Source organism: Magnolia sinica, chromosome 7 (assembly GCF_029962835.1).
Source record: "Magnolia sinica isolate HGM2019 chromosome 7, MsV1, whole genome shotgun sequence".
Taxonomy (NCBI): Eukaryota; Viridiplantae; Streptophyta; class Magnoliopsida; order Magnoliales; family Magnoliaceae; genus Magnolia; species Magnolia sinica.
The window spans coordinates 19,730,102-19,755,242 of NC_080579.1; the positions used below are offsets into that span (position 1 = coordinate 19,730,102).

The 25,141-nt window shown below is 38.4% G+C and overlaps 1 protein-coding gene across 10 annotated transcripts in view; it reads right to left on the reverse strand.

Annotated features, from left to right (window-relative positions):
* Positions 1-287: 287 nt before the first annotated feature.
* The window catches only part of LOC131251180 (U11/U12 small nuclear ribonucleoprotein 65 kDa protein), a 30,402-nt gene continuing 5,548 nt past the window's right edge, over positions 288-25,141 (reverse strand). The window contains exons 2-13 of one of the 10 annotated variants that reach the window (XR_009173638.1): positions 21,566-21,637; positions 21,098-21,337; positions 11,211-11,292; positions 10,893-11,075; positions 10,547-10,714; positions 10,278-10,451; positions 5,314-5,401; positions 5,130-5,188; positions 1,917-1,982; positions 1,278-1,397; positions 1,046-1,157; positions 288-636 (exon numbers count right to left, since the gene is read on the reverse strand). Coding sequence is in view for 4 of the 10 variants with exons in the window: in XM_058251751.1 (XP_058107734.1) it covers positions 1,314-1,397; positions 1,917-1,982; positions 5,130-5,188; positions 5,314-5,401; positions 10,278-10,451; positions 10,547-10,714; positions 10,893-11,075; positions 11,211-11,292; positions 21,098-21,337; positions 21,566-21,637 (1,216 nt within the window). In the remaining 6 variants the exon portion in view is untranslated. Of the gene's footprint in view, positions 651-872; positions 1,158-1,277; positions 1,398-1,916; positions 1,983-5,129; positions 5,189-5,313; positions 5,460-10,277; positions 10,452-10,546; positions 10,715-10,892; positions 11,076-11,210; positions 11,293-21,097; positions 21,338-21,565; positions 21,638-25,141 lie in introns of those variants that run through there. The other 9 variants (XR_009173639.1, XR_009173640.1, XR_009173635.1 and 6 more) reach the window with 9 other exon arrangements.

Consider the following 25,141-nt stretch of genomic DNA (forward strand, 5'->3'; position numbering starts at 1 on the left):
TGATTATGAATGTTTTAATCGGAGGATAATCCCTCTCAACTGTTGTATGTGGTGTGGCCCACCCAAGTCATGGATTGACTTGATTTTTAAGTCCATGGCCCACCATGGAATGGTGCATCTGGCTGATTGGGTAGATGTTCGACATACATGGGGGGGTCCACACAGCTCGACCTCATAGTACCGTTTCCTATATATATATATATATAAATATAAAAGAGAGACACACAAAAATCTCACTTATTCGGGTCATAGCTCCACGATCTATACAATGACAGTGCAAGCCCCAATAAGAATGAATGCAGTGCCGTGTTCGACCTGTTCAAGCAACTTGAGAATCAAACTGAGTAACAATAACTACATTTGTAACTTTGGCTGTATCTAACAAGGTGCGATCTGAATCCTCCTATCTCCACAATTGGTAATGGGGCATTGTTTGCAAGATCTGGCTCATTACATGATGAAAATCCAAGATCTTGACCACATTCCAATAAGAATTTGATTGCTATTCTCACAACATTGGTCATCTATCGAAATATGCATGCCATTCAGCTGGATGTCACAATGCTGATTTTTTTTGAGGGAGATCTCCAATGGGGTAGCTGATAAGTCTTTGAAAAGTTTCTTCAAGCTTCAGTCCTGCTCCACCTAAACTAATGTCACATGCCAAAATGGAAAAAGGAAGTAAAAAAATGGGAGCTGATCGCCGACGGGTTGTGGAATAACCAACACCCATTAGAAGCATTTTTCCATTGAAAAATGTATGATATAAAGGATCAGTTGTAGCATACACCAGATTGTTGGTGATCAGTTATCCTGGGTGATGGATTAACCAACACCCATTACAGGGAAAAATGCATGATGTAAAAGATAGGTTGTAGCATGCACCAGATTGTTGGTGATCAGTTTTCATTGAATACTCCCTTGCATGTGACAATGTAACCAATTTAAAAGAATTCAAGTGCTCTCTCCAAAATTATGTGAATATGGCTAGATACTGTAGCGAGCCCCAAATTACTATTACACACCAAAATTCATGACACCAGACCTGATGAAGTGATGAAGTAGGCTTCTTTACAACAGCTCTGGCATAGCTTCAGTCATCAAACAGTGTGATTATATACACGCGTATCTACATCCAAAATTGCAAAGAAGTCCACCTGAATATTTCAGACAAATGAAGTAGTATTAATGCTTAGTATGTGGATGAAATAGTTCTTCAATCAGGAGCTGGGTGGTGGAGAGGTGAAATAGTAACTAACCAAGGTCTTGTGGCTTACCACTTAAAGAATTCTCCCCTCTCACGGTGGGTCCCTTCAGCTTGTTTTGCCAGCCGCAGGATTACGACCAAACTGGATGATCACTGGTTTACCTTTGAAAACATACCCATTCACTAGATTCTGCAACAAACAGTTGTAGTCTGTAAAATGCTCACTGGTTCACCAAGACAAATAGAAGTATAGAATGAAGAGGGAAAGTAAAGATTGTATTTCGTAATTTGATGAGATCAGGGATGCTTTTAGGGTGTGTTTGGCTGGATGGTTGAATTGAATTACAATTATCAGTCTAAAGAAGGTGACAAACAAACAACCTGCAGTTTTCTTTTACATGGATATTGTGAGGATCTGGACTACAAAATTGCAATTGCATTACTTTCTAGTTGGAGACGAAACCAGCATACTGCAATTTAAGGGCCACGTCATTGTTATGAAGACTAGGAAACAACAGTAAGTATTGTTAACAATTTAATTCAATTGTGCAGCCAAACACAACCCTATTGACTTTGATAGACCACGAACTGGACCGACCTCGGAAAATATGGTCATCTTGTTATATAAGAAATCAAACTCAAGATGCTCATTTTAGTCAAAGAAAGCATTGATGGTTTGAATCAAACTGCCTTTCGTAAAAACACATACCAAAGCATGAAGGGCGAGTTCTACTGATGGAAATGTCACAAAAGCTTGACCCCTCATTCGTCCCTCCTGAGATTCAAAACATTCCATTAATTCTGAAAGGCTGAAAGCAAAGGCTATGCATTGCAATCATCATCAACATCATCATCATCATCATCAACAACATCTTAGCCTTGTTCAGGCTATTTGATAAACTCAACCTAAGATATGAAAATATATTAATTCCCAAACTCAACCTAAGATGAAAATTCTAAGAATCCAAAATAAATAAATAAAATAAATAAATAAATAAATAAATTCTAAGAATCCGATTAAGCTTGCATAGATTCAAAAGGGATAATGTATCACTAAAGATGGAAAAAAGCAGAGTTTCCCATAGGTTAAGGTCATATTTCCGTATTCCCATTTCCATAATTCCCATAGTCATATTCATTCTAACGTTATCAAAGTTTTAGTTTTAAAAAGACACCTTCCACCATGGACTTGATAATGTATCTCTTTTTCTTTTTCTTTTTTCAAAATACTGGAATTGATCATGTGTCCTAGTGTTTTTTCTTTTCCTTTTATTCTTTTTTTGATAACTGACATTTTATTAATCCTGCTGGATATTATCAAAGTGGTGCAACTGACCAAAACATGATCAAAGCTTATGAAACATTGAGGTCACAGGCTACAGGCTTGCACACAGCTTACCTGCTGGAAATTTAGTAGTTCTAGTGCTGATTGAAAAGAAAATGCAAAGAAGTTCCATTGCAATCATACAAATTTATCACCCTGCCTGATAAAACAACACAAGATTTTGTAGCACTTTTGCCATGCTCAGACTAGTGTTTTAAAAAGTGAATAGCGTGTAGTGTGGCATTCACCCCTCTAAAGAGTGAGGCTTAAGCTATACCAGTGTTTTAAATAGCTATGCTGTGTAGCGTGTAGCTTACACTACGTAGTGTAGCTTAGCCTTAACGCTACATAGCTCATGAAAATAGCTCAAGTCTCGTGTAGCCTATGCTAGATGATAATTTGTGTACACTAAATGCTACATAGACTATGCTACACACTACGTAGCTCACATTAGAAGTTATTTTTCACTACAACATGAAAGTCAATGTTTTCAATGATTGGTTTCAAATTCCTATTTTCAATAAAAATAACTTAATATTTTCAATGCTTTTAGTAAAATAATATAAGTAACAATATTAAATCACTTTGATTTCTCTTTCTTTATCTTTATATTTAATCATTGCCCTTTCCTATTACCTTAGGCTGCATTTGGTTGCACCAAATACGATAAAATTTTGTTAATTTCATTATTAATCAGTCTAATTTGGTGCAGAATATCATATATTGGTGCAACCACATGCGACCTTGATTAAAAATCTAGAAGTAACTTGTAGCTCATGCTACACACTAGGTAGCTTATGCCATACGCTTCAGAGAGGTGAACACTACGCTACACGCTATTCGCCATTTAAAGCACTGAGCTATACACTACACACTACTTCTAGATTTTTAATTAAGGTTGTGCTTCATTGCGCCAAATATCATGAAATTTTATGATATTTTAATGCAGGGGCATTTTCACACCAGGCTCGAGTGGGGTCGCTTGTGGGATGCAGGGGCACACTCGGGGTGAGTGCAGCCCACGGAGGAGGTCTCGCGTTCGAAACTCCTTACCGGGGGTGATTAATACGCATTTCACACCAGGCTCGAGTGAGGTAGCCCGTGGGATGCAGGGACACAATCGGGATGGGCGGCCCATGTGATTTGGGGCCCATGAAGGGGGTTCGGCCGAGGTCCTTACCTATAAGATGTAGGGCCTGGGCTATAAGATAAAGGGATTAATTTGTCATACTCTAACAGTTCGAGCTTTTAGAGCAAGTGGTTAATTGTCCTGCGTCAAATTGGTATTAGAGCAGGAGGTCTCGTGTTCGAGACTCCTCACTGAGGGTGATTAATGCAGGGGCATTTTCACACCGGGCTCGAGTGGGGTCGCTTGTGGGATGCAGGGGCACACTCGAGGTGAGTGCAGCCCACGGAGGAGGTCTCGTGTTCAAGACTTCTTACCGGGGGTGATTAATACGCATTTCACACCAGGCTCAAGTGGGGTAGCCCGTGAGATGCAGGGACACACTCGGGGTGAGCAGCCCATGTGATTTGGGACTCACGAAGGAGGTTCGGCCAAGGTCCTTACCCATGAGATGTGGGGCCTAAGCTATGAGATAAGGGGATTAATTCGCCATACTCTAACAGTTCGAGCTTTTAGAGCAAGTGGTTAATTGTCCTGCGTCATATTTACACCAAATTAGTCTGATCAATAATGAAATTTATTGACATTTAGTGCAACCAAACACAAACTAAAATAATAGCAAAAATAGGTAAGTATAAAAGTAAAGAAAGACCAACCTAACTGATTTAATACTATTACTTATATTATTTTATTAAAATCATTGAAAAGTTAACTAATTTTTATTAGAAAATGAATGTAACAAATCATTGAAACATTAATTGATTTTAATGTTTTAGCGAAAAATAACTTATTGTGTAAGCTACGTAGCATGTAACATAGGCCGTGTGGCTTATAGCATATACAATTAGCATGCAACATAGGCTATGTGTTACCTGAGTTATTTTCATGAGCTATATGGCATTAAGTCTAAGCTACGCTAGATAGCGTAAGCTACACGCCACATAGCAAAGCTATTTAAAACACTGGCTCAGACAGAATATCTCAGTTTTATAAATTCTCTAGGCATCATCATCACCCTAAAGAATGTAGATTTGTGAAGCATTTGAAAAGAAAAATAAACAGCTCCAAAGCCAGTAATCTATCATAAAGAGTGACTTCCAAGCTGGATGCACCGGAAATCCCATTTACATTATTAGCGAGCTAGAAATTTGGGCATTAAAAAAACCATCAGGTAAAGTCCCGGCTGACCTTGGGAAAGGCACATTTTCGGAAAGGCACATTTTCCCTCAAACTGAAATTTAGCTGCAATATAACCATCGCATCAAATGCACCATTGATGCACCAACAAATGTAGCAATTCTGAAATGAAAGTCTAAAAGATGATCAGTTGATGAAAAGGGAAAAGTTTGCAAGAAAAGTGGCCTAGCTTGTGCAATGATGTGTGCACGTGTGTGTGGGCTCACACATGTACAAGAACAAAAAATTTTAAAAAAATAAAAAAAAATCTTTATCCAGAAGAAAACGAAGATCACCTGCATCAACTTTATGCTCAGACCCGATTTAGCTGTCTCAACACTACCAAAAAGCGAGCCTGCGGGGCACCATTAGCAAAGTAGGAAAAACACAAATGATGTTTCTTCAGCTCAAAGGATTTATGAAAATCAAAATATAGAGCTTTGAAATCAGAATAATGTGATTGTTTTCATGAAAGCTTACCAAACATGAAGTAGAAGTCATCAGCAACAACATCTTTTGCCAAGTTCTTGATGTACAGAACAGTAGAAGGATTTCCAGCAGTATAATTCTGCACAAATTGAAAGTAGAAAGTTCTATACTGACCACCCACTGCAGACACTTCCTTTCTACAGACAGTTTAATATTAGCAGCAAGATGAAGTTTATTTAGGACTAAACAACCCCTACAGCAAGTTTGCTCAGATGGCATTTAAGGAGACATTCAGCACTAGCAATACTTTGCAACAAAGGGTTCAGTTTAGGAAACTACAGTGGATCCCCCACATACAACATGAGATGATATCCAGTAACTAGAAGAACAAGGTGCATGTACCAAATTCCCAACATATGTGAATAAGAAAGATTCAAGAAACCTCACATATAAAATTCATATAGGAAAACATCATCCATAAATAGATAGTGGAGAAACAAAATTGTTAGCCACAGCAAATAATTGTGAGATGCATAACACATCATCCTACAATCCAATGATGAAAGAGCATTGTTAATGGTGGAGATCAACTGTATAAAATGAAAATAATCCATGAATATAAATATCCAAATAGAATTTCCCAGCAATGAAACCATCCTCAAAACTGACAAACCATCCAAATAAAATATTTGAGGATTTGTCACATGGAAGGGTTAGTATTAGCACCTAAACACGCCATAGAGGATTGAATGGCCGAGGTAGAAGAAAAAGAGACATCGACATGTACATGCACCTTATGAACACTGACCAAGTGAGCTCAACAAATTAATTTTCTCTCTCGATATATGGCTTTTCTTTTCTAATCAAAGTGTTGTTTTTTCTCATCCTGCCTTTGCCAGTATCCCCACCAAAGGGCAGAAACCAAGTGCTCCTCGAACCCACAAAATCTTCCAACTGAGATAAGAAAGGAAAGGTGGTAACACCATAAAACTCATGCGAATGACCATGTGCAGCAGCAGATTTTGAGTTCAGATATAAACCCCTTCGAAGAAGAAATGCTTGTTATTAGAGACATTACCTCCACTGCTCAACTCAACCCAAAGGAAACCTTTTTCTCATCATTCTCAGATTGTGGCAAAATTGTTTTGATCATGTGAACCAGGACATGGCAAGAGACATGGTGGATCATTTTATGGCTCTGATCATCATGAATCAGTCGGTTCAAGTGGAGTCCTAATTAGGCCTTCTTGTATTGATGATTCTGATTTAATTTCCAATGCAGTTTCTGTGGGCTCCTACATGGGAATAGAGCTACATGATGGTCCAATAAAAGGGCATCACTACATCTCGCTTCCTCGCATCACTACATCTCGCTTCCTCAAGAAGTTTGGAAGCAACTGTATGTTCTGTATGGAGGACATCCAACAGTGACTAGGAAGGTAATCATTCAGGTCTGTTGCCAATGGTGTTGTCTATATAGGTCTACCCTCTACACCTTCAGCTACTTCATGGTGTACCCAAAGGAGAACATGGTCGTCAGACTTAGGAAAAAGGAAACATTGGGAGAATCCGTGAGAAGGCTTTTGAGGTTTCCATCTGATTTTGGGGAAAACTTGGTACAGCAATGGCCATTGGAAACATGCTTTGACGTACATGGCTAAAACAAATTCTGAATGCCAATATACAGATGGACAAGGATTGATGCAAGATGATCCATTCATCCAAAAAGGGTCCAAGGGTGGACCCCACATCTGACCAACTGACGATCAGGGCCAAATCAAGGGTCCAATTGGACCGAGGAGCCTACATATCCAAGGACTACAACCAATGGTACTCCAATTGGTAGTTTGTGTGAGCTCTGTTCAGGATAATTGATCTGACAAGGACTCAACTTCTGTTCTTGTAGAGTCCTTGTGGGTGGGTCGAGTTCAGTCACGGGAGGGAGCTCATCCACCAACAAACATGTTTCCAGCAGTTCAGTGTTATCAGAAGATCCTGACTTAACCAGTTCGAAACATGCATGCATCATGTCAAACCAATACAACGGATATTAAGGGCTTTTAACTAGGGTGCTGAATCTTGGATAAACTTGCTCTATGAATAGTATATAGACTGGAGTGCGCTAGATACTTTTGGTAAGATTATCATCAACAAATAAACTGGCAAAACCCATTGGGCATGGTTGACAGCTTTAGGCAAGCTACTTCAAAATTTACAGGCTCCTGTATAAACATCTCTTCCTCTGCCCACTCACTCATTTAAAGCAAAACATGCACGTTCTGCTTCTGCATCCCAATTTAGTGGACGCAATCTACATGACTCGCAGTTGCAGGAGCTCTGGCCATTTCTGTTAGGAGGGCTTTGTGAAGATCTGAACAGTGTAAACCTTAGATCAGGTCTAAAGATGCAGACGACCTATCAGATGAAGAAGTTGCTGGTAAGTACAGGGGGAGGTCACATTGCTTGAAATTATTCTATAATCACTGATTTTTACCAAGGCCCATACGAGTCAGACAGGTTTTTCAGAGATCACATTGCTTGAAGTTATTCTATAGTCACTGATTTTTACCAAGGTCAATACAAGTCAGACTGGTATTTCCGGTCTTCGATAGTCACAGTCTTTTGATCCATTCATGTATGACAGATATGGCCTTCAGTAGCAAGTGGGAGTGCACTACCAACACCATGCACTGCAACTCCGCCCAACATGATCAGTTCAAGGACCTGATCTAAGTGGCAAAGAGTGAATGTTCTTTAGAGCAAGGGAAGAAGGTTTCACTTGCAGAGATATGCAACCATTTGATTTATTGGTTCTTGGAGGACCCTTTGATCTCCTTATCAACCATAAAATATGATGACCATCTTGCAGCATGTAGGCTTCTAAATTTTGTGGGGAACAATAATTCTTCAAATGATACATTTTCGTGGAGAATTGGAATCTATCAATGCCCACAACGAATTGGTATGGAACCCTCATGGCACACCTCCCATTTATGGTGTGCCGTAAAGGCTGTTACGTAAAGGTAATGGTGGTAAACATTACACACTACAGGGTCGTAACAGCCATAACAGCTGTTATGGAAAAAATGACCCATAACTGCTGGTCCACTACGCCCCTTGTAAAAGCCATAACAGCCCCATAATGGTTTATTACGGGGCAGATACAGATTTTTCGAATTATTTTTTTTTCAATGTTATGGGGTAGATACAAGTTTTGCAAAAAAAAAAAAAAAAGTAGACCGTAACAGCCGTTACCACCCGTATTGTGAAGGTAACGGTGGTGGCTGTTATGGCCACCATTACCATTATATAATACCTTGCTCCCATTGCTTCGATCACATCAAAAAGTAACACTAGAGTACTAGACGCAATATTCAATCAATAGCTCGAGTGATGCTCTCACTTCTAGTCTCCCGAAACAAGCATGGCAGCAGCAGAACAAGCCCTCTCAAACAACCAGTTCAAGGTAAGTATGTAAAGCTTCAGATGTGTTTGACTCCTCAGATAAATAGAAGCAATTGTAAAATAGCAATGACCTCCAAACTGCCTCTACGGCTGATCAATGAACACAATGCATGCAGTTATTTGTCGAAGGGAGAAGAGAAGGCAGTTAGGCTGCCATTTCAGAGTCAATTCTGGTGTTTAGTGACTGGTCAAAGAAGGATCCAGAGACATGCGATACCCATTATCTCAAGCATCAGCCTGAGGTGTTCAAGTATGGACCTGCGATACCCATTATTTCAAGCATCAGCCTGAGGTGTGCCACCAAAAACACTTGTACAGAGTGTATGTGTGCATGCGTGCGTGCGCGCATGTGCATGTGTGCATGTGTCTTATAATAACAATTATTAAAAAGAAGAGTCACTGATGCTTGAAGATACATGGTACTGCCCGCAATGCAAAGAGCAACGATAATCAAGCAAGAAATTGGATCTATGAAGGCTTTCTGAAGTGCCCATCATTCCAATGAAGAGGTTCTTCCGCAGCATGCAAGTGACGCACAAACTGGAAAACTTTCTGAACTTCCCCATTGATGAATTTTACTTGACAAACTAGCATGAAAATGACTCTGATGAGCTCTATGCCTTGAGCAACTACTTTGGTGACTTGGGAAGGAGCACTACAGTGCACATCTCAAGATTTTAGATGGAAATAAGCAAAATATTAGTTTTGAGCAACCACTAGTGGCAGAACTAAATCCTAGTGGAAATAGGCAAAATATTAGTTTTGATGCACAGCACTAGTGGCAAAATATTGGTTCCTCCCCCACAGATGAGGAAGGTGTGAAGCTGACCGTTGCTTATATGGTTTTCTGCAGGAGAGTTACGGGTGCTGATATCTACCATGTGCAGATCATGGCAATATTTCATAGCAAAAGTGGATATTTTCTCAGGCGTTGGGAGAGCGCATCCCACAAAAAGAGAAGGGGTTAGGAGGGAATAACTGTGCATTGGATGTATGTAAAATGTGTGGACTGCTAAAGTAGAAGTCACAGATGTCCTGTGTTTAAGAATGTTTGAGAATCTAATGCTGGAAATGACAGATACACCTCTCCAGAAAAAAGATGGAAAAGAAACCAAAATACAAGAATGTTCAAAATGCCCTTTCAGTCTAGATACTCAAGACCGAAAGATTGCCTCTCTGTAGTTCTAACCCTCTTTTTTTCATGAATCGCAAATTCGTTATGAAAGAGTGAAGGTTGACATAAACATATAAAAATCTATTTCAATAAAATGTATTCAATGAGTTACACGACAGAGACAAGTAATCCAGAAAAGAAAATGCAAGGCAAACAGCTAATGGAGCAGTCAAGAAGAAAAAAGTCATAATCATAGCCTCTTCCTAACTATTTCAGGCCAGGTTTACCTGTTTCTCCAATAAAGATTTGAAACAGGAATTCCTGCTAGTCAAGAAATATGGAGAAGGCCATTCATCTAAATCTCGCCTTCAAGTATTCACATTCATCAAATAGCAATATCATGAGGAAGCACATCTCGGTTAAAACTTAAAAATACCTTAAACATCGGAAGTGATAAAATTTCCTCTGGAGGCAACTTCCCATTCTCTATCTCTTCTGGTGTCACAAAAGGTTTCAGTTCCAATCCCTCATTTGCTGGCTCAGTTTGTTCTTTCATGCTACTGTCATCATCTGTCACTTCATTTTGGATTGGCTTTGGAGCAATTCTGATCTGAAATCAATCAAGAACCAAGCAAAAATATGCTATGAAAAAGACGCATATTGCTTTTCATTGAGAGAACCAACTTCATTAAGAGGGCATACAACCTGTAGGACAGAGTTTTTCTTTTTTATCACTGGAATCTCTTTAGGAACCAAGGTGGCAGGCTTTAGTCCAACGGCTTCATGTGCCACAGCCTTATCAACTGCAGGGCCCACAATGGCTTCTCTTTTAGTGCGCTTTCTACTATGGTAGTTTTTCTCATCAGCATCATCCTAGCAATATCATCATCAGCAGCATCATCAGCATCTAAGTCTTATCCCAATTAATCACCCTAGCAATATCTCATGCAATTTTTTCATAATCACTGAGGTTACGCAAAAGCAGCCAAGAGAAGTTCCACTCTATAAAATGTGGATGTAGAGAGTTTGATAAAGTTGAGCAACAAAATACTTCTTCAGAAGACTCCATTTCTGACTCATCACTTGATAGATCTGCCAAATGGGGCTGTGCAGGTATCGTCGGGAGAGGAGGTGGTGGTGGAGGCAGAGCAGGCTCTGAAGGCGGTAAAGGTGGAGTGGGCAGTGCCATGCGGAATGGAGCCGGAATATTCATTTTGTTCATCAAATGCAAAACCTACAAATAAGGTGAAGGTTTCGAACTTTAAAAACAACAAGCACAATTTCCATCCAACAACCACACGAAAACAATTAGAACAAGAAGATTTATTTTAAGTTACTCCTGAATGATTTTGAGGCAGATTATGATAACCTGTGTATAAAAGCGAGGAACGGCTATGAGGGCATTCACAATATTAGTCAGAATATTCCCATCTGGAGGTGGATATGCATACCTAGAAAACAAGAAGCACAGTTAGTTTCACATAAATCACGTAGAAGCTCTTTCTGTCAGTAAAATTGAAATTTGAAGAAGCACCAGGATGTAGACTACTAAGACAAAAGTTGTCGTTCGTAAATTTAATCAAAATGTTCATTGTATGCAGAGGCTTTAAGGTCCAAAGAATGTGGTGTGGGGCAGGATGAACTGTCATTGTATGCGGAAAACCACTTATACAACATGAAAAGCCTTTGTGAATTCCTTCTCCCACCCTCCCTTCCTCCCTCTATCTCGGATAAGCATCTCCAGCCAACGTTTTAAATAGCCATGCTATGTAGCAGTGTAGCTTACACAACATAGCGTAGCTTAGCCTAACGCAATGTAGCTCATGAAATTAGATTAAGTCGCATGTAGCCTGCACCAAATGATAATTTGCATATGCTACATGCTACGTAGCTTACATTACAAGTTATTTTTCACTACAACATTAAAATCAAATAACGTTTTTAATGATTTGTTGGGGATATTTCAATAATATCGGGGACTCCGAACAATGCCCACATCACACACCTTAGCACCAGGCAATCAACTAGGAATTTTGATTCTCTCGGGATGAAAGGAAAAGGAGTACAATGATAGCAGCTGTTTAATGTAATTGACATTAAGTTGCCTCTTCCAAGGATCCTTACCCTTGCTCCGGTGGTAGACTCTCAGGAGTTTTAACACCCGGTCAAGGGTTCGAGTATCCATATGTGGTGAAATCCCACTATGGCGTGAGTGTGTGGGGGTGTGTGTGCATGTGTAAAAAAAAAAAAATGTTGCCTCTTCCAAGGAGCCAGTATTAACCCAAAAGCCCAAGCCTGAATTCTAGAGATGTACTTGTATGCATCATATACACCATAAAATAAGAACAAATACTTTCATACTCCAGCAGAGTGTGATGGATGATACGCAGGAAGTTAGAAATTACTGAGAAACTGCATATGTAGCATTCTCAAAATAAACTGTCCAAACTGGGTAACAGCTTACATTTATCATAAACCAAAACCTACTTTTAGTTAGTTATTTAATTACTAGATTGATGGACATTTATTGGATGTTCAAAAATGAAAAATATCCAATGGTCTTATTTTAAAAACAACTGTCCACAAATCAGAGGTTAGGATTGTCCAAAAATATGATTTTTAGAGTCTAACTTAGTGACAGTGGGTTCCACAATTTAGACTTGTTCAATTTGAGTTAATATTTTCCACACGTACCAATTCAAGTGCCCGTGTATCGAGCACCATACAGCCAGAGTATCATATCACTCCAAAATAATACATGCAGATCAAAATAAAATTTTACACTGAGCCAGCTGATTGATGTCAGAAAATACAAATCAATGAAATTAGCAGAAAACGTGATTGACCAACAACAAAAAGAGATGAACTATATATCGAGTAAATTGTTTTTTTCATTAAATTAATGTTATCAGTATAATATATTGCATGTAAATTAAAGAACTAGATTTATGTTTTTTAAAGAGATAAATTAAAGAACTAGATTTCTTGCATTAATTTAAGAACTTGCCTTTTTTGTAATGGAAAACTAGTGGAATGGATATGCAAAATTTGTGACACATGGAACAAACCAGTACACTGCACATAATGTATGACACACAAACTACCTCTAGAGATTTGGAAGCTCGAGGTTACCTTTTCTTGTTCTTGTGTCCCTTACACCTTTTTGCTCTGTGTGCATGCGCTTGTGTCTGTGTGAATGTCCCTACATAGTTCTCTGTGTTGGTTCAAGTATATACATCGATAGAGATGGAGTAGTTGACAGCTAGCTGCTAGCTTATAAATATTAAACCATGGTCCAAACTAGAATTACATATCTGACATGTAGTTCTAGACCATTAGCCACCCAATTTCCACCCCTTCAGTTGCGAGATTATATCCCTTAATGTAACCCACAACAACATGTATTGACCATATAATACAGGGGCATTTTCACATTGGGCTCGACTGGGGTGGCCTATGGGATGTGAATGCACACTCAGGGTAGGCAGCCCGTGTGAGGCGGGTGGCTCATGTGATGTGAAACTCATGCGATGCGGGGCCCGCAAGGGGGGTTCAACCGAGGACCTAACCCATGGGATGTGGGGCATGGACTATGAGATAAAGGGATTGAATCATACGCTCTATTAGTTCGAGCATTTAGAGCAAGTGGTTAATTTTCTTGCGTCAAAGTGGTATCAGAGCAGGAGGTCTCGTGCTCAAGACTCCTAATCGGAGGTGATTAATGCAAGGGCATTTTCACACCGAGCTCGAGTGGGGTGGCTTGTGGGATGCGGAGGCACACTTTGGGTGGGCGGCCCATGTGAGGCGTGTGACTTGTATGTTGAGCTTTTAGAGCGAGTGGTTAGTTGTCCTCCGTCACCATATCAGTTTTTCGAAAAGATAATTGTATGCAAGCCCAAAAAGTATGGAACATTTTTTTAACTAAATTCCAAGTGCAATGGGCCATGTCTCAATCTACTAAAGGTCTATGAGCATGATGGAAGGTTGGTGTTTGGCGATCATTCAGCAAACTGTTACAATGGCTGGTTTTCAAAGTTGTCATTGGAACCTCTGGTTGGAGCACAACAGAAGAACATTTCAGGGCAAAAAGAAAGTGGAGGCAAACATCTTCAAGCAATCCATTGACATATCAATCTCGTAAGACAAGCAATCCATTGACATATCAATCTCGTAAGACAAGCAATCCAATTTAATAAAGGGATTTTGTCCCTACCTAAGAGCACTCCGTCAAGTTCTCAGGCCCGACTGGTTGGGGGAACTCTAATCTTTCATAACAAAAGCCATGCTCACCGGCATCATTATTGCGGCTGATAAAAAATTGGAACCGATGATATTATTCACGGGGACTCAAAAAATGCGATGAGTTCGATGAGAGAGGGTAATTTCCCTTGGAGATTGATAAGCATTCTAGAAGAATGAAAGGAAAAATGTTTTACTCTTGAAGCTGCCTTAATCCATGCTAAATGCTCAACAAATGACAAGAGTGGGATAATCTAATTAAGGAGGGAGTTTTGAGGAGTAATCTCTAGATATCAGACAATTTCCTATTGTTTGGGGAGTTTGTTGTGGGGTTGCTCAGTGTTGCTTTTGCATGTTTCTTTTTTAGTTCCTTTGGTCTTTGAAGCCCTGACTGGTCTTGCTTTTATCTCCCTGCATTTTTATTTTTATTTTTTGCTTTCTCTATCATTTCTTGTTGCCTTTTTTTTTTTTTTTTTAATACAAGTCTTGGTCATTCATCAATATGTGTGTGTGTGTGTGTGTTCAGCTTTCGAAGAAAAAAAATATATATAGTGTGATTGTGTGTGTGACATCCAATAAGATACATATTGGTCGATATTTTGAACCATTGTTTAGTTGGTTCTTGGCAGGGTACTACACTGGCTTCTGTGCACTAGAAGGTAAACTAAAGAAATCATTCGAGTAACAAATTCACCCTTACTAAAATGATACAACCATTTTTACAATGGAAAGCATGGGATGAGATTATGGGTTGACTATTTGAGCATGGAACATGGCGTGCCGTAAAGGCCATTACGGGGCCATAAAGGCCATTACATAAAGGTAACGGTGGCAACCGTTACACGTTATGGGGTCGTGACCAGTGTTTAAATTATCGGCGACATTATCGAATTATCGCCGATAATTTCGGTATCGCTGGAGTTGCGACACCGATACGGGGGCGTAATGGCGCAATTTTTTTTTTGCCAAAAAAATATGAAAAAATATGGATTAAATCCGGAATATTTTAAGCATTCCAAATATGTATTCATTTATAAATTGGAACATGTTTATGGTGGTGTAACGGTCCACTCTTTGGTGAGAAGTTGTACCGGACTGTCTGATGAATTTATGAACCAGATAACCTAAATTTGACTACAAAATTCATATATTTAATTTTCTAACTATCTACTATCAATGATAGATATATTAGAATGAATGTAATATGAAAATATCTTACATTTAGGTGTTTGCAATTATTTTTTAGGATCAAAATTCATGCATAAATAGAAAAAAAATATAAAATGGCACCCCAAATATGTAAAATGCACATTAAAATGTTCTACTATGATTAACACATCATATGGCATCATTAAAACAGCAAAAGAATCATTAAAAAATAATTTTTCGAATTTTCAAAAAAAGGGCCTAAATAAATGCGTAAATAGAAAAAAATATAAAAATATATAAAATGCGACCCCAAAACTGTAAAATGCACATTGACATGTTCTACTATGATTAACACATCATATAGCATCATTAAAAGAGCAAAAGAATCATTAAAAAATAATTTTTCAAATATTCAAAAAAAGGGCCAAAATAAATGCGTAAATAAAAAAAATATAAAAAATTATATAAAATGGCACCCCAAATCTGTAAAATGCACATTAACATGTTCTACTATGATTAACACATTATATGGCATCATTAAAACAGCAAAAGAATCATTAAAAAATGATTTTTCGAATTTTCAAAAAAAAGGGCTGAAATAAATGCGTAAATATAAAAAAATATAAAATGGGACCCCAAAACTGTAAAATGCACATTAACATGTTCTACTATGATTAACACATCATATAGCATCATTAAAAGAGCAAAAGAATCATTAAAAAATAATTTTTCGAATTTTAAAAAAAGGGGCCAAAATTCATGCGTAAATAGAAAAAAATATAAAAAAATTATTAAATGGCACCCCAAATCTGTAAAATGCACATTAACATGTTCTATTATGATTAACACATCATATGACATGATTAAAATAGCAAAACATATTAAAAAAAGTATAAATACTATTTTTGACGAATTTATGGAAAATTACGGGGCAGATATAGGTTTTTGGGGATTTTTTTGTTCAATAAAAAAAGAGACCGTAACGGCCGTTATAGGGGACGCAACAGCTGTTACGACCCGTATCGTAAAGGTAATGGTGGTGGCCGTTACTGCCACAGTTACCTTTACAGAACACCTTGGCATGGAACCATTAAAGAGTGTAGATGATACAATATGTTGAGGCAGAGCTAACCAACTTTACTTTTTGGTATTGATGAATCAAGGTGCCATGGAATCCATGTACTGTGTTTGGGTATTGTGTTTCAAGATGCGGATCCATATGGCACATTTTTAATTTGTGTAGTGTTTGGGTTTACTATTGAACCTATGTTCAGAGCACATTCAGAAAGTGAGTTGAGGTTTTTACTTTTGAGAGGATGATCCCATTAGACACTAGCTAATGAATTGTGAACTAGGCCTGGGAAGTGGACATATCTAATTTTCTCTTTGTTTGGAAGCTTTGAATTGCCTTTGGAACCTCCACTTTCCTTATGCATGTTCGCAATTTTTGTCCTCAAGGAAGGTCCATTTAAATCAAAAGGAGAAAGTATTCTAAAGTTTTTATTGATTTTAGAGCATCAGATGTTTCGAGTTTCTAAAACATCTCAAGCTTTGACCAAGGTATTCTGTATTGGTAATGGTGGTCGTAACAGTCACCATCATTACTGATACGGGCATCGGTCGTAACAACCGATATGGGGGCATAACAACTATTACAACCCCTATAACGGTTCAAACAAATTGCTTGAAATTTTTTGAATATATATATATATATAGAATAATGTAAATATTCCAAATATGTATTCATTTTTTTGTTTTGAACATGATTGTGGTAGCGTATCAGCCCACTCTTTGGTGAGAGTGTTGTATTAGGCTATCTAGTGAATTTATAAACATGGTTATGTGTCTTTAAGTGACATCACAGTCAAGCATTAGAATTAGAAATTGGAAAAATGTATATATACCACTTTTTTTAAAAGAAAAAATGGCCCTCAAATCTTCTATTGGCCCAAATCACTTCAATCTACTATTTTAATCCCAAAAACTATAATATGAGTAGTCAAAATCTGTTGTAGAATGTAAGAAGGTTTTTGGAATGAGAAAGGTGAAAAAAAATGGATTTACAAAGAAAAAAGAAGTGGTTGTTTTTCGACCGTTACAAGGGTAATGGTCATTATGCCCCGTAACCAGTGTTTAAATTATCGGCGATATTATCGAATTATCGGCGATCCTTTTTTCGTTTCTCTTCCAAATATCTCAGCGATTTTATCGATTTTTTGCGAATAACCGTAGCGAACAACCCATTTTCAGCAATAAAAGGACCGATAACATCGGAGCGTTGCGTAAATACGAAAAAATCCCCAAAAAAAGGAAAAAAATGGGGAAACAGGGCCAATCGTAGAAGATGATGGGTGAACGGAAATTGCGGTGGGCCAATTGATTGATTCGCAAGTGCCATCCAATCTCTACTTTCCACTTTTTTCTTCGAATACTCAAAAATTCAAAACCTAAGATGATTTCGGCTTTGGTAGTGTGTTGCCGTCACCAAGTTATGTGGGCCCCACCATGATGTATGTTTGGTAGGAGGGTGACACCTCCATTAAAAACATCTAAATATGATGCTAATATTTGTGTTTTCCTTCTTTAATGTTTTTGTTAACTTTTGACAGGTTAGATTTCGATAAAACATCATGGGGGGTCTTGGGGAGGTTTCACGGTGTACATCAATCTTCCTTGGGGTCCACTAAAGCTTTGGATTTGCCTCGTTCTGTAATGCCTTAAAATAATATCTCCAAATGAATGGACGTTGTGGATATACGTACATCATAGTGGGGTCCACATGTGTGTCTCTAAACTCTATTAGGCCCAATGTATTTGGTCTATCCAGTATTATATTAGACATTATAAATGTATATAGGGTATCATGTTTATTTGTCATCGAAGTTGTTCATAAGATCACATGGAGATGGATGAAGGTAAAATACAAAAATGACATGGATCCAAAACTTTTGTGGCCCCTAATGATTTTTCAATGGTAGGCATGTTCAATTCACATTGTTTCATGTGGTGTGGTCCATTTGAGCATTCGATATGCTTCATCTTTGGGATCAAGCCTTAAAATTATCTTGTAAAATGGATGGATGGGGCGGATAAAATACATAAATCACAATGAGCCCCACGCAGTTGACTTAGTACGATAAGCGTACTGATTTATACAGCACCACATGTCACTGATTGATGGGTCGATGTTATGTGGGGCCATCATAATGATAAATATTTTATCAATGTCGTCCATTTATTTTAATAGATAATTTTAAGACATGACAGATTTGCATGATTGAAGTGTCATACGTAGCCAGAGTATCAAATACCACACTGATTGAATAATCTAATCCATCTTGATTTGACATCTTTGAGTTCATTTGCTTTTACATGTCTTAACTACTGTATGCCAGTTGCATTTGTATTATATAAACTCATTTTGGTTACTATTTGAGTGATATCTTACGAGAACGAATGTCTTTTGGCCCCCATTAAATGGGAACTTCTAATTTAATGCATTCTTTTTGTAATTTTTTTTTTATTCCTGAATATGTAAATATGTGTATTTAGGCATGTCCTAAAGTTTCACTAAAAAATTCCACCATTTTCTCCATGTTTCCCCCCTTTTCCCTGCATTTCCGGTTATCGGCGATATTATCGGCGATAACGATATTATATGCCCCGTAATAGCCGTTATGGCCCCTATAACGGCTAATACGGTCCTAAAAAAGCAACTGCTACGTTTCACTCCCGTATCGCGTAACAGTTACAACCATTACCTATACGTATCAGCCTTTACAGCCATATCATAAAGGATACAAAACACCTTAGTTTTGACCAAAGTTCCAAATGTTGACAAATACGTATTGTAACAGTGTTTTGAAAATTATAAATAAAAATAATAATAATAAATAAAAATAAAATAAAATAAAACGTAGTGCATCTTTAGCTAATATGTACAATGTGTTAGTTTTGTGCTAACCGATACGAGCTCCAATACCAATATTTTGAACCTCTGTTTGACTTTTTAGAGAGAGAATTTTGGGATGTACGAAACAGTCCACATGGGCTACACTTGTACAAGGCAAGGTTTCCAAGCACATTGGGGTACTCAGTACAAAATGCGCGGTACAATATTGGGCTAGGGAAGTTGGTATGCTTTGGTAGGCTCAGTTTTTTAGCCCCAATTTTCTTAAAGCGCCGTAATTGATGAATACTAAAGAGATAAATGTAGACACTTGACACTAAGTACAGAAGCTGATAAACGAAACTAATAAGACGGATCAATTAAATTTTAACAAAATAAAAAGCTCTTCAGCTTTTCAAATTATTAAAGACTTAAGGTTTCCTGCCACAAATAAGGTAGACTGATGGATCATAGAGGATTAGAATTTATGAGAAAACAGAATATTCGAGTAGATATTGAAAACTTGGGTATGCAACTTAGCACAGGCATGCAACCTTGAACAATGTTGAGGAATATTGAAGCCATAGGACCACTCTGCCATGAAACTTAGAATGCCGGTGCAGGAAATCATGAATGTTCCCTCCCAAATCATGGAAATTGGTAATCTTGGCGCAAGGTATTCTAGAAATTCCTTGATGTGGAGAATATAGAAAATTCAAACAAGGAATATGAAAATTACAGAATGAAGTATATGTTTGTGGATTTTATGAGGTCTCATATTAGGGGACTTGCAGAAGTGAATGTTTTCACCAACATGGGTCTTTGTGGTTGCTAAAGAAGGCTAATTTAAGGTTTTGACAGAAAAATTGAGTGGTTGTGACTGTGAGAATATGCTCTCAATTCCATGCAATTTTAAGTGTTTGATGTTTGATTAATAGGGGGAAAAAAAAAAGGGAAGGAAATTTTGAGGGTTTCTAGCAGAACTAAGACTAACACCAAGGTTCATATCTAAAGAAAGATGTGTTAGAGCATGTATTAGTGCTTGTTTGTTGTGAGCTTCTAACTTGGTGATCCATCACATGCGTGGACCATTACAAAATTGATTTAGTGAAAGTTCACTGATTCTTCAACAGTCTATTTGTATTTGGCAGTAGAGATCTTAGGGGTTCCCTAGGACAATCCCTTTCCGAGTGTAATTTACGGATTTTTTTTTTTTTTAAAGGGAGTTCAGAAATACATTGCCACAGTGTTTAATTTGCTGAACTAAAACAAAATAATGACTTGAAATGAAAGAATCATTAATCTAGTATGAAGACCAAACAGTTCTCTTCGGACGTGAATTGCTTGTAACCAAGGTTTTAGGGAATTCCTATTACCCCTAACGTGGCCCAATGATAATGTGCCGCTTGCACTTGTCAAATGCAGGGTCCACAGTGAAAAGCAAATATTCCACTGGGTGAAATGACGATTTTTCCTTTTTCACTGCAGGCCACACATCTAATAGGTGCATGCGGCACTTTTTTGCAGGGACACGTCGGGGGTTTCAGGAATCCCTTGTTAGACACCGTCGTACAAGCAATTCGCGTCCGTTCTCTTCTTACCAATTTCTATCAGCCATGTCAACAAGGGAAGGCTTACAGGTTGCCATGTTGAAAATGAACATGTGAGGACCTTGCTGGTATTTATCTTAGAGATTCTTAATTTGATGAGTAACTTTTATGCTGACCGATTTAGATTAGATATTGTATATGTGTATGACTCTGCCGACCCCAAGTAGTTGGGATAAGGCTTAGATGATGATGATTATGTGTTAGTCTCTGCCATAGCCGGATTTAGAGCCCGGATCAAAAGGGAAAGCTTATGTTTGATCAGCAGCCAATTATAGAACTTTTGCCAATCTACTATTTAAAAGCCAACCCAAATTGCCAGGATAAAGGCTAAGAAGATGAAGATGAAGCCTTGAACAATACACAACATACTCAAGATGAAGAGGAAATGGGTAGTCCACGCCAAGCTTTGCTGCTATGGGTTCACAAGTGGGTACTGAACCTGCATTGGTTCCTTTAGCAAGATAGCCAGCTACCTGACCATCCTTTAGCAATGATGCTGGTGGAAAACTTGAGTCCTTTCCAAATTGTCCGTCGCCTTGTTGATTCTTATTATTTGATCCGGCCCTACCTGCTCTCTCAACTGATAGCACTTTCCCAAGAAATCTCAACCTGAAATAGCAAAAATGTATGACAAAGGAAAGTAACACATATTGAGAACGTGACTTATATTGACTCTTGGAAATGATGGTTAAACTGAGGATATACATCCCAACAGTCTCATCACGAATATACAAGCGGAATTAACTATGCAAAATATGGAAACAGGAAATGAAAATCAGAGTGGTTAAAATGAAAAGGAAAATAAATGGTTATCAGGATACCATGATAGATAAGCACCTATTTAGTTGTGATTGTGCTTGAGAAGCCAAAGCTTCATCCTTGAAATCCACAAAGGCACAATTTCTCAACCTGCATGAGAATAAGACAGATTAGCACAGAGAACCAAAATAAACAATGATAAGTAACTAAGAATAATGTTCAGGTTGAATCAATTACCATAGTGCTCAAGATGCAACTTCTTTGTTGATTTCACAGCTGTGTGTTTAAAATTGGGTGACCACCAGCTATAGCATGACTATGGCTGCAACTTTGGTCCAAGTCAACCCAAACCCGATTGACCCAACCCGAATTCGGGCGGGCCAGGTTAGGTTGGGTCGTCAAGGTCCTCGGGTCAGGTTTGGGTTCGAAAATACCAATCCGATTTGAAATCGGGTTGGCTTCAGGTTGAGCAAATCCAGGTCAGGTTAGGTTGGCTTTGGGATAATCACATGTATTTGGGTTGGGTCAGGTCAAGTTGGGTTGAGTATAGAGGAATTCAGGTTGGACACCTCAGTTGGAATTGGGTTAGGTGGGGTAGCGGGTTGGGTCCTCTTGAGGTCGAGTCAGGCTAAGGTTGATCCTTAACCCAACCTAACCCACCCGAGTTGCACCCCTAAGTATGACTATCCATGCAACCTTTCACAATTGTAACAAACTCACTCCTTTAATTAAAGGCTCTACTCTACCAATCTTGATTTCGAGTGGGTAAAAAAATACCATTCGCTTGTAGAACCTTCATTAGTCAATCCCCCATAAGCTAATAACATGATTAAATTGATAGAAGGTTATGGTCCCAAGTCCTTGGCGTATAATGAATAACACCGATGTACTATTAGACTACTAGTTAATACTTTAATCCTAAATAGCATTAACACCAAAAGGGTTTTACTTTAAGTCTTTAATATTCCTTATACATAGCATTTTCAACCTCTTCGATCACCCAAAACATCTAGTGAAATAAAATGCATTGCTAGCTATATCGAACTTCAAATGTTATGCATTCAAACTAAAAGGGAAATTTTAAAGGATATCACCCATGCTTAATGGGACAAATGTTGAGCAGTTAAGGAACAACGTGTTCATAGGATGTGTAGCTGAAATGAGGATGTTGAGATGGATGAGTTGCAAGTCGAGGAAGGATTGAATTAGACATGAATGCATTCAAGGGTACTTAGGAGTGGCACCAATAGGTAATTGATGTAGCTTAGGAGGAGGGCCCCAACGGTCACCTCGGTCCTCTACCCATTTATGCTCCTCTCTCCCACCCATCCCCATTTAAGCTGAAATGAGGATGTTGAGATGGATGAGTTGCAAGTAGAGGAAGGATTGAATTAGAAATAAATGCATTCAAGGGTACTTAGGAGTGGCACAAACAGGTAATTGATGTAGCTTAGGAGAAGGGCCCCAACGGTCACCTTGGTTCTCTCTCTCTCTCTCTCTCTCTCTCTCTCTCTCTCTCTCTCTCTCTCTACAAATATCGTTTTATAAATGAGGAAGAATTAATGGTGTTTGTAAGATCTTTTGATCACCGTTAACAGTGAGTGAATTCTCTTGTATTTGGGTGAGTGAATCCCCAAGCCATCTATAGTGTATCGTCACCTCCATTTTCAATCAAAGCAATCATCTTCTTTTCTTCTCTCTACCATTTGCTTGAGCATTTTCTATTTTCTTGCGCGTTGGATGGGCATCATTTGGTATTAGAGCAAGTTCGGTTCTTGGATCAAGCTTGAGATTTCTTATGCAAAGAGGAAGAGGAAACCGGGTTGAACGGACAACTTCAATTCAAGATGTCCACCTTCGCAAAGAAATTGAAGAATTGAAGCAAGTCAACAACAATCTACAACACATGATAGAGGAGATTTTGCGAAGACTTCCAACACAAGTATTTTGATTTATGATAAAGATGCCCGTGAAGTGTTTGATGAAATTGACCAGACCGAATGAAAATGAAGTGAACAGAGACAACATGAAATTTAATGATGATGAGCCGATTATGACGAAGAGGTCTATGAAGTGTTTGATAAAATGATGAGACCAAATGAAGGTGAAGTGAACGAAGACTACATGGAATTTGATAGTGACGAGTTGATTTATGACAAAGATGGTCATAAAGTGCTCGATGAATTGATCGGTCTGAATGAAGGTGAAAGTCTTGTTATTTGCAAAGTTTTGACCACTCCTCAAGCACCCAAAAACGATTGGTTACTAACTAGCATCTTTCGTATATGGTGCACATGTGGTCAAAAGTTATGTAATGTTATCATAAATAGTAGGAGTATTGAAAATTCGATCTCCAAAGATATGGCGGACAAGCTTCACTTGAAAGTGGAGAAGCACCCTAAGCCTTACAAGATATCGTGGTTCAAAAGGGGCAATAAGTTAAGCATTTCTAAATGTTGTCTTGTTTCTCGTATTATTAAAAAAAAACATATAACAACGAAGTATGGTGTGATGCGGTACCCATGTGTGTATACCATTTGTTGTTAAGAAGGCCATAGCAATATGTTAGGAAGTCCAAACATGATAGAGAAAAAGAACACTCACACATTTTTGAAGGATGGTTGTGTTGCATGATGGGTTCCTCTTCAAGGAGGTCCAATTATGTGTTCCGGATTGTTTATTTTGACAAGCTGTTATTGTGAAGCTTCATAGTTGTAGGCTTAGCAGTCACTTTGGGCATGACAAGACGAAGGCCATAGTGGCAGGAAAATATTTTTGGCCAAACTTACGATGGGACATGGCTTGATATGTGAAGAGATGTGGAATTTGCCCCAAGCTTCCAAGGGACACGCACAAAACACGAGACTCTGTATGCTATTGTCGATTACTATGTTTCCTTGGGTCAATATTAGCATGGACTGTGCTAGAGCTTCCTAGAACAGGTATAGATTCTTTGTCATTGTGAATCATTTCTCAAAGATGACTCATTTTATTGCTTACAAGAAGACCAGATGCAACATATGTTGTTAACTTGTTCTTCGAAAAGATTGTTCACTTGCATGGTGTATAAAGGTCCATCACTTCGGACCAAGATTTAAAATCTCTCTATCATTTTTTGAAGAGGGTGGAAGAGAACTAAAAAATACAAAGAGGCACATAGGCATTCCACGCTGTGTGCAAAAGGCAATTTGGTTATGGTGTACTTGCGTAAGCAACGATTACCAACCAGCACCTACAACAAGTTGAACCCAAAGAATGTTAGCCCATGTCGGGTGTTGAAGAAAATTAATGACAATGTGTATCAAATTGAGCTACCGAAAGTTTAGATATTGCACCTACTTTTAACTTGGCAGATCTTTTTGAATTTCACGAAAATGTCAATGAAGCGAACTCAAGGATGAGTTCCTTTTATGAGGGGGAGATTGATGTAGATTAGGAGAGGGGCCCCAGCAGTCACCTTGGGCCCCTCCCCAGTTAATGCTCCTCTCTCCCCCACCCACCCCCATTTACTCTCTCTCTCTCTCTCTCTCTCTCTCTCTCTCTCTCTCTCTCAATATTATTTTGAAGATGATGACACCAACTCCTCGAACCTTTGACTTAAAGGTTAAGAAACCATCACATGGACCAGCCTTGCAAAGATATGTATTTTATTAT